Raw genomic sequence first — 12,508 nt, 5'->3', positions numbered from 1 at the left:
TTGATAATATCCCTTTAAAAACTATTATTTTAAAATACTTAAAATTTGCAAATATTTTAGATCAGTGATCACCAACCTTTCAGAGCTCACAGACCACCAGTTGGCAACTGCTGTTTTAGATTATAAACACTAATAAAGCATAATGAAAATATAAAATGCTCAACAAAACATTAATTAAAAAGACACACAAAAATAATTACATTGCCAATTTAGAATAAACATAACTTCTCTAAAAGCTCTTAGACTTTATCAGTTTTTTCTATAATCTATTTAAAAATCTCTTCTTTGAAGAACCAAAAAGCAGCAAATAATGTTTTTGTTGTTGATGTTGTTTTAAACTCTTACTTTTATGAAGAGGAAGGGGTTTAATAAGATCTGGCTGTGCTTGAGTCATAGGTATAGGTGGTCCTTTTCCTCCAATATGATTGTTCACAACTGGATTCTGCTGTCTGCCTCTCAGCAGTGGAGACATACAGCGACGTCTTTTAGGGATCCCTTGCATATTTGGTTCTCCAGGTCGTTTATGTTTATTTTGAGGTCCAGCCACAAATTCATCTGCTTCATCTATCATCATACCCTATAATAAAATACATAATTTCCTTGGATTTATATTCAGTTTTTAAATGGCACAACTAATTCTAATTTCCATGAAAACAACTCTATTTAACTATGTTGACATTTATTACGTACTCTACCAGGAAAATAGCTTTAGCTTACTTTAAATTCACAGTACCTAGCACAAACAAATTATATAATGGAATATTTCAAATTTACCTTTTTATCCAGCTTAAAAGGGTTGCCAAATGTATGTAACCTTCGAGGCTGATCAGGATCAAGTTCTCTTAGTGGAGAAGGTACTTGCTTGAGATATTCCTGGTAATTCCCCATTTGTGCTATAGGAACACTGTGTACTTGATCTTTTCGAACAAAATAAAGCAACAACAAGAGTTAACCTTACTAACACCTGTTCTAGTCATCACGTATCTTCTTATATATGAACTAGAGGCCTGATGCATGAAATTCGTACAAGAGTAGGCCTTCCTCTTCCTCCCCCCCAGCCCCGGCTGCTGGCACTGGCTTCTCCCTGGCAGGCACCCGGGACCCGGGTTTTCCTTCCAGCCCGGCTTCGTCCAGAAGGTTGTCTGGTCTAATTAGCATATTACGCTCTTATTATTATAGATGCTGCCTGGTGTTTGTTATTTAGGCAGTCTTCTCTTACCACATACTCTAAATTAATGTGTTGCCATTATAAATATTGTGACATAAAACTCTGAGATTTTTAAAATAAAATTTAAAATCATTGATTTTATCTTCTAAACCAGTGGTTCTCAACCTTCCTAATGCCTCGATCCTTTAATACAGTTCCTCATGTTGTGGTGACCCCCAATTTCACTGTTACAAATTGAACATAATTAAAGCATTGTGAGTAATCACAAAAACAATATGTAATTATATATGTGTTTTTCGATGGTCTTAGGCAACCCCTGTGAAAGGGTTGTTCGACCCCCAAAGGGGTCGCGACCCACAGGTTGAGAACCGCTGTTCTAAACAAAACAAAAATATTGCAGCTAATTTCAGTGCATAGAATTAGCAATGTATAACCTTACCATGAAAATGAATGTCTCTTCTACTCTATTCCAAATATACACAATTTAATTATAGAATTTATAGAAAAATCACATACATAACCCTTTTTTCATATATATATATATATATATATATATATATATATATTTATTTATTAGAATGCTTACATAAGAGATAGCAAAAGGTTAAATTTTCATCTGACTTGATTTGTAGTAAGTGCCATGCATATGGTTGAAGGAAATATTAGAATTGTACAATTACTGGCCACCCACAGTTAAACCATCAGATATTGGTATATCATAATAAAATAACTCAGTTTGTCTATGTGTCTGCATGTGTGAATGGACGAAAAATCAAGAAAGGAAACTAAGCTATTAACAAAGGTGGTTACATCTGGGGAATAGAATTTGGGGCAAATTCTATAGTGAAGGCAGAAAGAAATGTAAAGAATCAGGGATGACTTTTTACTTAATTTGCTTGAATTTACAATGAGAATTGTGCAAGAATTCTTTAAGAGTTACAGTATTACCCTATTGTGTTTTTATATAAAGAGAAAAATACCAATATTAAAATCATAATCTAACCTTCATCCTGTCCTTTAAGAAATCTTCGGGTGCTCTTCATAAGATTAAATCTCATTCTTGTTAAGTGATCCAAAAGATTCCGTCTAGGTATGTCATATGCATTTCTAAATGTCTGTGGCTTTAAATCCTATTGAAAATATTCAAAGACAAAAGTTATTTATAAACACAGAATTAAGAGACTAAAATCTCTACCTTGCACATAGGTTTGAAAATAATATATACAAGTTAACTAATTACCTTAAAAAACAGAATAGAGTTGTGATGCAATCTTAAAGTACTGTTTTGGGAACCAAAAGATACAAACTTGGTAGTGAGCTCAACCAAATAATCCCAAATTTACATCTAACTCAAGATTTTATTATATTTTCTGACTAAAAGAAGTACTAGTAAACACCCAAATTTTAAACACTTCCAAGGTTTTATCTTATGCTTTGATGTATAATGTACACGCTATACAACTGCCTATTTAAGTATACAGTTCGATGAGTATTAGTAAATTTATAGTTGTGAAACAATCACCGCAATCCAGTTTTAGAATACTTCCATCATTTCAGAAAGTTCCTTATGCCCATTTGTAATCAATTCCTATTATTAGCCCCAGGCAACAACTTATCTGCTTTCTGTCTCTGTACATTCCATTTCATAAATGGAATTTTGCAATATCTTAAATTTTCTATCTGACTTCTTTCACTGAGCATGATGTTTTTGAGATTCATCCATGTTGTTCATGTGTCAGTAGTCTATTCCTTTTTTATCACAGTAAAGTAGTATTTCATTATATGGATATGCCATATCTTTGACCTATTCACTAGTTGATCAACACTGGACTGTTTAGAGTTTTGGAGTATTATCAATAATAATATCTACCCATTTATCTTGAGTAGATACTTACAATTGCTATACAAACAACATATATATTACATATATTAATATAATATATGAGAGTTCCAGTTGCTCTACATCCTCACCAATACTTGACATTTTTCAGTCTTTTAAATTTTAGCTATTCTAGTGGGTATAAAATGGGACCTCATTATGGTTTTAATTTCCATTTCCCTAATGATCAATAAGGTTGACTGTCTTTTCATGTGCTTGTTCAAGTTTGTATATCTTATCTGGTGAAGTATCTGTTCAAATATTTGCCCTTTTTTTATGGGGATGTTTATCTCTTTATTAGGTTCTTTGAGTTCTTTAAGGATTTTGATATTAAGTTCTTTATTCAATATGTGTTTTGTTCCCAGGTTATAAGTTCCTTTTAATTTTTCCAAGTTTCATTTGAATTAATAATTTCAATGAAGTTCAATTTATCAAGTTCTTTTTGTTTTGTATTTTAGAACTCTTCCATGATCCATGACCCAAGTTCATGATTATTTTCTCTAGTTTTCTTTTAGTTTACAGTTTTAGTTCTTATACTTAAGAGCATGATCACTTCAAATAATGTTAGGTAAGGATCAAGTTAAGTAATTTGAATATGGATATCCAATTTTTCTAGTGCTACTTGTTGAAAGGATTGTATTCTCACTTACTGAATTATTTTGGCACCTTGTTAAAAATTAATTGACTATTTGTGTGAGGGCCTACTTCTAGACTATATTCTGTTCCATTGATCTATATGTTTATCCGTATGCCAACAACACAAAGTGTTGATCACTATAGCTTCACAGTAATTTTTATTTTTATTTAGTTATTTTTTCACAGTAATTTTTAAAATTAGATAGTGCAAGTTGTCCAACTTTATTCGTTTCCAAAACTGTTTTAGCTATTCTAGTACCTTTACACTTCCATATGAATTTTAGAATCAACTTTTTTTTTTTTAATATAAAAGCTGCTGGAATTAGGTCTTTTTAATAGCAAGTATTCATAAAGCATTTTAGGATCACACTGTACACCCAAGGTTATAAGTACCAAATTACAGTGACTCTACCATTAGCTATATAACTTTAAGCAATCTCTAAGCCTTTGTTTACTACCTTATAAAAATAAATGGGTTGGTTTACTTTTTATTAATACATTCATTCACTCACCATGGACAGTTTTTTTTTTTTTAAGAACAGCTATTGATTTTTAGAAAGAGTAAGGGAGAGAGAGAGAAAAACATCAATGTGAGAGTGCAACATCAATTTGCTGCCTCCTACATGCTCTCCACTAGGGGTGGAGATGCAGGGGGGCGGTTGAGACCACATCCCATGCATGTGCCCTGACCAGGAATCAAACTGGCAATCTTTCAGTGCACAGGAAGATGCCCAACCAATTGAGACCAGCCAGGGCTGTCTGCTTTAATTCTAAAATTCAATTATTCAATCAAAGTATAATGATCATTATTCTGCAGAGGCATAAAAAGTACTTCTGAAAATTTGGACAGTTTCAGTTAACAGAAAATTTGATCTATATTCAATATAACAGAATATAACTAGAGCAGTATTAAATTCATGTAACTATTACCTTATTGAGCAAAGCAACTTGGAACCCAGTGTATTCTTTCATGTTCAGGTCCAGCAGTCTATGAGGAACATCCTCTGAAATTCCCTGGAGGAGTTGTTGAAAATCTTTCCTATAGGCCATTGATAAACCATGTGATCGGCTTCGGACTTTAATTCCAGTTTCCTGTACTACTTTTTTGCCTACAGATCCAATGACTCGATCAGATTCTATTTTGGCCTACATTAAAAAAGAAACAAGAATTATCTTGATATAATCTAAATTGGTAAATTAAATACTATAGTTTTAATCTTCTATAAACTAAACATTTATATATTTTAAAAGTATATAAGAAATTAAAATCTCAAGTGACATACTTTATGTCAAGTACTTGGTAAATTAAACATAGTTTAAACAATGTCTTATGATTTTAAATCATTATTATAACCTTTTGGAGCAGGGTGAACAAACACAACTTTAGTTGTATTTACCTATCTAATTTTTTTAAAAAATGTTTTTATTGATTTTTTTAGAGAGAGGAAAGGAGAGGAAGAGAGAGAGAAACATCCATCAGCTGCCTCCTGCATGTCCCATACAAAGGATTGAGCCCGCAACCAGCACATGTGTCCTGACTGGGAATTGAACTGGTGAACTCTAAGTGCATGGGACCATGCTTAATCTATGGAGCCACATCGACCAGGCTAATTGTATTTATTAATACCTACTATACTTAAACCATGAAATGTAAAGACGCCCTAAATGAAAATATGTATTTCTAATTCAGAGCTGATATAAAATTAGAAAAAAATCATTGCACCAATATTTACTTAAAGATATTAGTATATAACTAATGTTCATACATACAGCAAATGATAATGTAATTTTTCACTGGAAAGCAAATACCATTATTTTGACTCTTTACAACCTGCATTTCAATTACTGGTAGCAGTGAAAGTAGAGATGGCAGAAGTACTGGGAAAATGTTGTATTTTATATGACAGTAATAACTTGGCAATGAGTTAAACTCTATTGCTGAACTACCATAGTATCTGTTAATGTGATTTATGCCCAAAATAATAAAATCCAATGACTCTTACAAACATTTCAAACTAAACTACCATTTTGAAAAAAAACACACACACTATAGGTTTTAAAGCACAAAAGAAACTGATATTTTATCCTAGAAAAATAACTTTCTAACATAAATTTCTCAAAGAAAACAAGGAATATTCACACAGAGGAAGTCTAGGAAGCCATTTCACAAACTAGGAATTATTATTTGAAATTAACATTTCAAATCATAGCATACCATGTACTTGAGACAGAATTATGGATATATTAGAGGCCTGATGCACGAGCTTCGTGCAAGACTAGGCCTTCACAGCCCGGCTGCCTTGGCCAGCCCTCGCAGCCCCGGCTCTGTCTGGAAGGTATTCCAGAGGGTTGTTCTGTTGTTCGGCCATTTGGTCAATTTGCATATTATGCTTTTATTATTATAGATGATATATGTGATTTTAAAATGTAATATAGTAATATAATGAAATTCTTTTAGGATTATCAAGAACTAATATCTGGTCTGCTAACCATCTTAAAAACCATTCAAAATATGTAATGGCTCTATTTCTTAACATTACCTGTTGACTCAATTTTTTGAGGTATGAAATGACACTGTAACTTAGTCCATATTCCATACTGTCTGCTATGAGGTTAGGTGCTCCCATCATTCTAACAGCTTTCCTCAGAGGCTATAGGCAAAAAAAACAACAACCATCACTTGTCAGAAATTTATGGCTAGATGTATTATGTCAGTTTTGAACATTTTTGCCCCCCAAATTTCTCCTTTTCTTCAATAAGAAAGTAACAACATATTTGTATTTCAGTAAAATGTTTGTGTTGTACGAAAGGCAGTTTGAAATACTAGTAAAAAGGGATTAGAGACTATAATAATAACACCCAGGGTGAGAAAAGGTGAAGTCTTGAACTTCTTAGTATCCCTGGAGATAGTAAATTTAAAAGAAATAGCAGGAGACACTGCAGAGGTAGATTTGGTAGAACTTGGGTAGTAGCTGAAAAGAAGTAAAAGGAAATTGAAGATTTCTACTTTGGGTAACTGTGTGGGTGTGACTCAACCACTCACTAGCTTTGTAACACTATACCAGGTTATATAACCTCTCTATGTCTTAGTTTCTCATTTATAAACGACAATAATAGTATCTACTTCACATGGTTGTTATGGTTTTAAATGAATCAATACAAGTAAAGCACTTATAAAAGCAACTGGCACACAGTAAGCATTCAGTAGGTGTTAATGATTATGACCATTATTATTAGCTGGGCTGAAAAAAAACAAAACAGAAAGAAGCTCAGAAGGAAAAATGAGGAGGAAAAAAAGTCTAATATTTATTATGGATGTGATATAGTGAAATAATATTTAATTGTAATGAGAGACCAATTGAAACCACTTTGTACAATGAAAAATATCACTAGCAGGAGTGTCTAGCATATTTGAATGGAATACAGACAGAAAAAGGGTGATAATTCATTGACATATTAGAAAGTGTATAAGCCTTTGTGTAAAACTAGAATCAAATCCCAGCTCTGATATTTAATATCCATGTAGCTTTGGCTAAATCCTCAGGTTGCTATAAAATGTAAATGAGTCAACATATGTAACATTTGATATTCAAAGTGTTTCTTCCTTTCACTCTCTTACATGGCAGGCATTATGTGCTAGACACTCATAAACTTATCACTTAAAACTATAAAATATGACTTTTAAAGTTCAAGAAATTAATGTTCTTATGAGGAACCATTTACAAAGATCAGTTATAGTCAAATGCTATAATATTCCTGAATTAAAAGCAGAAGTAATGTCTAAAAAAGTTACTTTTCATAAAATAAAGTATACTTAATAATATACACATTATTGGTCTTATCTCTATGATAAACTAGGTTTTAAGTAATTAGAAAATTTATGGTTCTAAAAATATATGGTTCTATGAGAATATACATGTATCTCAACCTAAAAACATATTTCTGAAGATTCAGGAACTAATGAAACAAAAATAATTTTATACCCTTAGAGAGAAATAATTCTGAAATGGCAATTAAAAAATACAGTACAACAATTGAGATTAAAAACCTAAATTCTAAAGCCAGACTGCCTGGGACTGAATTCCAGTGCCCCATATATTTGCAATGTAGCCTTAGACAACTTAATATTTTAGTGCTTTAGTTTCCTCATCTGTGAAACAGGAACAATGATCATTCCTACCTCAGAGGATTATCATATAAATTAAATAAGATTAATACATGTAAAGTACTTAGGACAGTACCAGGCGCAGGGTAAGCATTGTATATATTCATGATCATCATCATTATCATTTTGTAAGTCATGAAACATTTCTTTCCCACAATATCTATACTGGTTATTTGTACACACAATTTTCATGACATTTAATCTATAACAGCATTAAATAGAAGTTTGTAATGCAATAAAGTATAAGCATAATATAAAACTTTATAACAACTTCTATTTTTAACAATAATATTCTTACCCCAAGATAGTAGGGAGGCATTGTCTTCAAATAACTTTCGAATGACTGTCTCCATTTTAATGTTGGTTTTGCTTTATGTACTTTAAACAAGTCATCTATAAATGTATAATGTAAACAAACTATTATTACTCATTGTTCTCACAGATGAAAATCAGGTCAGATTAGTCTGTTTTCTTATTTGTAAGAGGAAGAGTAACATGAGATATAAGCTTTTAATAAAATAAAAGTAGTAAAATTTTTGGTTCTGGAATTTTCAATTAGTAATACCATTTTTAAAAAAAAGCCAATAATTGTATAGAATTACATCAAGGTGGAATCAGGAAACACACAAGGAAAAACTGTACCCTATATAGACCTAGACATGAAACAGATTTGAGAAAAGAAACAAGTATGCCAAGTGTTTTCTATAAAATATACCTACTAATATTTTGACTACAAAATCTGAAGTGATTTCATAAAGGAAAATTAGTCTTCTCCAATAGTACTCTTCAAAAATTATAGACAAATGGTCCCCATAAACTAACTTTAGGCTTTTATCATATTACTAGAGGCCCGGTGCATGAAATTCATGCGGGGGTGGGGGGGTGGGTGAGGGCAGGGTCCCCTCAGCCCAGCCTGCACCCTCTCCAATCTAGGACCCCTCAGGGAATGTCCAACTGCCGGTTTAGGCCTGATCCTCCCTCTCACAATCTGGGACTGCTGGCTCCTAACTGCTCACCTGCCTGCCTGCCTGATTGCCCCTAACCCCTCTGCCTGCCTGCCTGATCGCCCCTAACTTCCCTCCCCTGCTGGCCTGATTGCCCCTAACTGCCTCTGCCTCGGCCCCCGCCACCGTGGCTTTGTCTGGAAGGAAGGCAGGATGACCAGAAGATGTCCAGTTGACCCGGTTTAATTAGCATATTACCCTTTTATTAGTATAGATTTTGGAACAGGTTAATTTTTTTAAAAAATAAAAATATCTGCCAAGTGAAATTAAGATAAATTCTTACAAGAAAATACACTCAGATTTTATGACTATGCTTCACAAAATGTCTTATTTACCAAATACAAAGCCTACGTTACTAATTCTATGTAAGAAATCTAACTTAAATTTAATCTAACTTAAAGAATTAGAATATTTAATTTTTTTTAATCCTCACCTGAGGACATGTTTATTGATTTTAGAGAGAGACACATCGATCAGTTGCCTCTTATATGAGTCCCAGCCGGGCATCGAACACTAAAACCTGGGTATGTGTTTTGACTGGGAATCAAACCCACAACCTTTTGGTCTACAGGACAAGGCTCCAACCAACTGAGCCACCTGGCCAGGGCTAGAATATTTAATTAAAAAATTTAAAATATACTACCTTCATAAATTGTTGACTCAAAGGTGATTTGACACTGCCTTTCAATTTACCACAAACATGTAATAAAACGACCTTTGACAGGTTTAAAATTTTAAAGACATTTTCATTAATTTTTAGCAGATAAAAGACTCACAAAAAACGTTCCCAAAGTTTATTTTTAGGAAATATGTATGTATGCTAAAGCCACAGAGAATGTGACAAGAATGACTTACCTAAAAGGGGAAGGAGGACTGGGTAATTATAAGGCATCACAAATAAGTTGACACAATTCAGTGCTGTACTGGCTTTCAAGTAACCAAAGGGATGACCAAGTTCACTATATTTTGCACTATTGCTCACATATACCTGTTAAAAAGGAGTGGTTAAAACTTATTATTATTATTTTTAATATATTTTATTGAGTTTTTTTACAGTGAGGAGGGGAGAGGGATAGAGGAGTTAGAAACATCGATGAGAGAAAAACATCGATCAGCTGCCTTCTGCACACTCCCTACTGGGGATGTGCCTGCAATCAAGGTACATGCCCTTTACCAGAATTGAACCTGGGACCCTTCAGTCTGCAGGCCGATGCTCTATCCACTGAGCCAAACTGGTTAGGGCAAAACTTATTATTTTTTAATCCTCATCTTCAGATACGTTTTAACTGAGTTTGAGAGGAAGGGAGAGGTAGAGAGAGAGAAGGAGAGAGAGAGAGACAGAGAGAGAGAGAGACAGAGAGAGACAGAGACAGACATCAATTCACTGCCTCCCTTATGTGCCTGGTTTGGGACTGAACCCAAAACCTGTGTATGTGCCCTGACCAGAAATCAAACTCACAACCTTTTGGTGATGACTTTTCCAACCAAATGAGCCACATTGGCCGGGCAAAACTTCGTATTTTTATGAAGGTTAAAACCTTTACAGAATGTTATATAAACTATTGATTTTATTTAACTTTTTAGGAAACATTTAACTTAAATAATTGTTCAGCTCACCTGCCAACATGTTTGAGGAGATTTCCTTTCCAGGATAAATTGAGTCAGTGGTGAAGGTTCCAACTCATATTTGTCAAAAGGTAATTTGTCAATAACCATTGGTTCACAGTCTGTACAGGAAAACTTCACTACAGGATGAGATGTACGAGGTGGCTAGAGGGGAAAATCTTATTACTATTTACACAAAATACCAGAAACAAACTCACTTTCAGTATCCCTCATTACCAAAATTTACTTAGTTTCTAAGTTTTGCTTGTAAGAGTTTAATTTACTACAGAAAGCATCATTAGCTGAAAGAAAATACTTGAAAATGCAAAGCTTAAATTATATAATATTCAGAAGAAAAACACAAAACACTTCAAAATCTATATAAAATGGAAATCTTTTTAGGTTTACAATGTAAAATTTTAGACTAAGCACTCATTGAGTTTTATATCCAAGAAACAAGAAACATATAGAAACCTTCAATTTTAAGTCCTCACTTGTAGAAATTTAATTACTTGTATAGAGTAGTGGTTTCCAAACTGATCATATACCTTCAAATTTTTGAATACACAATTAAGTTAGGACATTATATATATATTTATTTTATAATTATTTTTAAATTATTAAGTATGTATATATGTATAGGTACACAATAAAAGTTTTAATGTATTCCTTCCCTATTGTGGTAGACTGTTTTGGTTATCCCTGTGGTTTATACACCCTACTTCTAGAGATACAATACTTCAAAAAAAAAAAAAAAGGGTGGGAGCATGTTACTCTATTTTCTCCTTAATAGTGTCCTTCTTAAAAATCTCATTGGTCTTTTTTGAGGGTCACATTGAGCTCCAACCAGCTTTAGGGGCATCTTTACAAGTCAGCAACATTGCAGAAGACATCAAGGCCAAAATCAAGATCTACCAGCCTGCCCTCTGAGAGTCACTTCCTCAGCCAGAACTGGAAAGGGAGCTGCTGGCCACCTGGGGGATATGTCTCCGTATATGAAAGTTCCTGGTGAATGTACAAATGCCCCTGTCCCATATCCTGGGTGTCAGCCTAGGACACAACCACCAGGCAGAAGTCATGATTCCTGAGATCTGAACTGGCCCCACACATCTCTCTGTCCTTCATCCTTCTCCCAGGGTGGCAAGGAAGCCCTGGGTACATGGTGATCCCCATCCTGGGACCTTGAATCATGACTGAACTAATAATAATTGTTAGAAAATGGAAAATAAAATCTCACCAAATGAAGATCGGTGAAGAAAATATGAGCTATGAAGATATAATTTAAAATTTCATAGCTATAAAGGACTCTCAGCCTCGGTTACTATGTGTACATTGGTGGCTCCCAAATCTGTGTTGGGACCAGATCCCTCTCATTTCTCTTATGTATTCAACAGCCTGCTAGACATAAACTAAATCTCCTATAGGTCCCTCAGATACATTATAATCCAGTTTGTTATTTCTCCTCCAAACCACAAAATCTATTCTAAAAACCTAGATATTATCCTTAATATCTTCTATTTATCCTCCATATTTAACTGTCACAAAGATCTAGATAAAGATTCCATAAATTCCAAGCCACTTAGCAGAATACAAATATGACAGGTGCTCAGTATTTAGTTACTACCCTCAGTCAGTACTAAATTCCCATCTCTCTAGAAATTTATCTTCTAATTCTTATCACTCTAATTCATGCCTTCATTTCTCAGACTAGACTTGTATAACTGCTTATTTTTAACTAGTTTCCCTAATTATTCAGCACCCTCTAAGGCCATGAAATGTATATGATCATGTAATTACCCTACCTGAAAGTACTTGATAAAAGTAATAGCCAATCACCTGAAAATAGGGTCCAGACTCTTATCATACACAAAGATCCTTAATGATCTGGTCCCCGTCTGCCTTTCAACCACCACACTGTGTACACTCTGTGCTCCTGCCATGCCAAACTATTTGCAACTGCTCAAATAGATCATCTTTCACGTTCCTGTATTTCACATGTTATTCTTGACTGCTTTATTATTTTCTCCCTTGTATATTGCAAATAAAGTTTT

At 33.7% G+C, this 12,508-nt stretch overlaps 1 protein-coding gene across 9 annotated transcripts in view; it reads right to left on the bottom strand.

Moving 5' to 3' along the window:
- The window catches only part of INTS6 (integrator complex subunit 6), a 113,860-nt gene that overhangs the window by 21,060 nt on the left and 80,292 nt on the right, over nucleotides 1–12,508 (bottom strand). For 6 of the 9 annotated variants that reach the window (XM_059684549.1, XM_059684556.1, XM_059684550.1 and 3 more), the window contains 8 exons: nucleotides 10,470–10,622; nucleotides 9,708–9,840; nucleotides 8,147–8,241; nucleotides 6,224–6,334; nucleotides 4,614–4,829; nucleotides 2,172–2,298; nucleotides 775–917; nucleotides 346–577 (listed from right to left, as the gene is read on the bottom strand). In XM_059684549.1, the coding sequence (XP_059540532.1) occupies nucleotides 346–577; nucleotides 775–917; nucleotides 2,172–2,298; nucleotides 4,614–4,829; nucleotides 6,224–6,334; nucleotides 8,147–8,241; nucleotides 9,708–9,840; nucleotides 10,470–10,622 (1,210 nt within the window). The remainder of the gene's footprint in view (nucleotides 1–345; nucleotides 578–774; nucleotides 918–2,171; nucleotides 2,299–4,613; nucleotides 4,830–6,223; nucleotides 6,335–8,146; nucleotides 8,242–9,707; nucleotides 9,841–10,469; nucleotides 10,623–12,508) is intronic. The other 3 variants (XM_059684551.1, XM_059684553.1, XM_059684554.1) reach the window with 3 other exon arrangements.

Source organism: Myotis daubentonii, chromosome 2, assembly GCF_963259705.1.
Source record: "Myotis daubentonii chromosome 2, mMyoDau2.1, whole genome shotgun sequence".
NCBI classification, from domain to species: domain Eukaryota; kingdom Metazoa; phylum Chordata; class Mammalia; order Chiroptera; family Vespertilionidae; genus Myotis; species Myotis daubentonii.
Note: the sequence above shows the minus strand (reverse complement) of the source record. Positions and strands in the feature narration are given on the sequence as shown.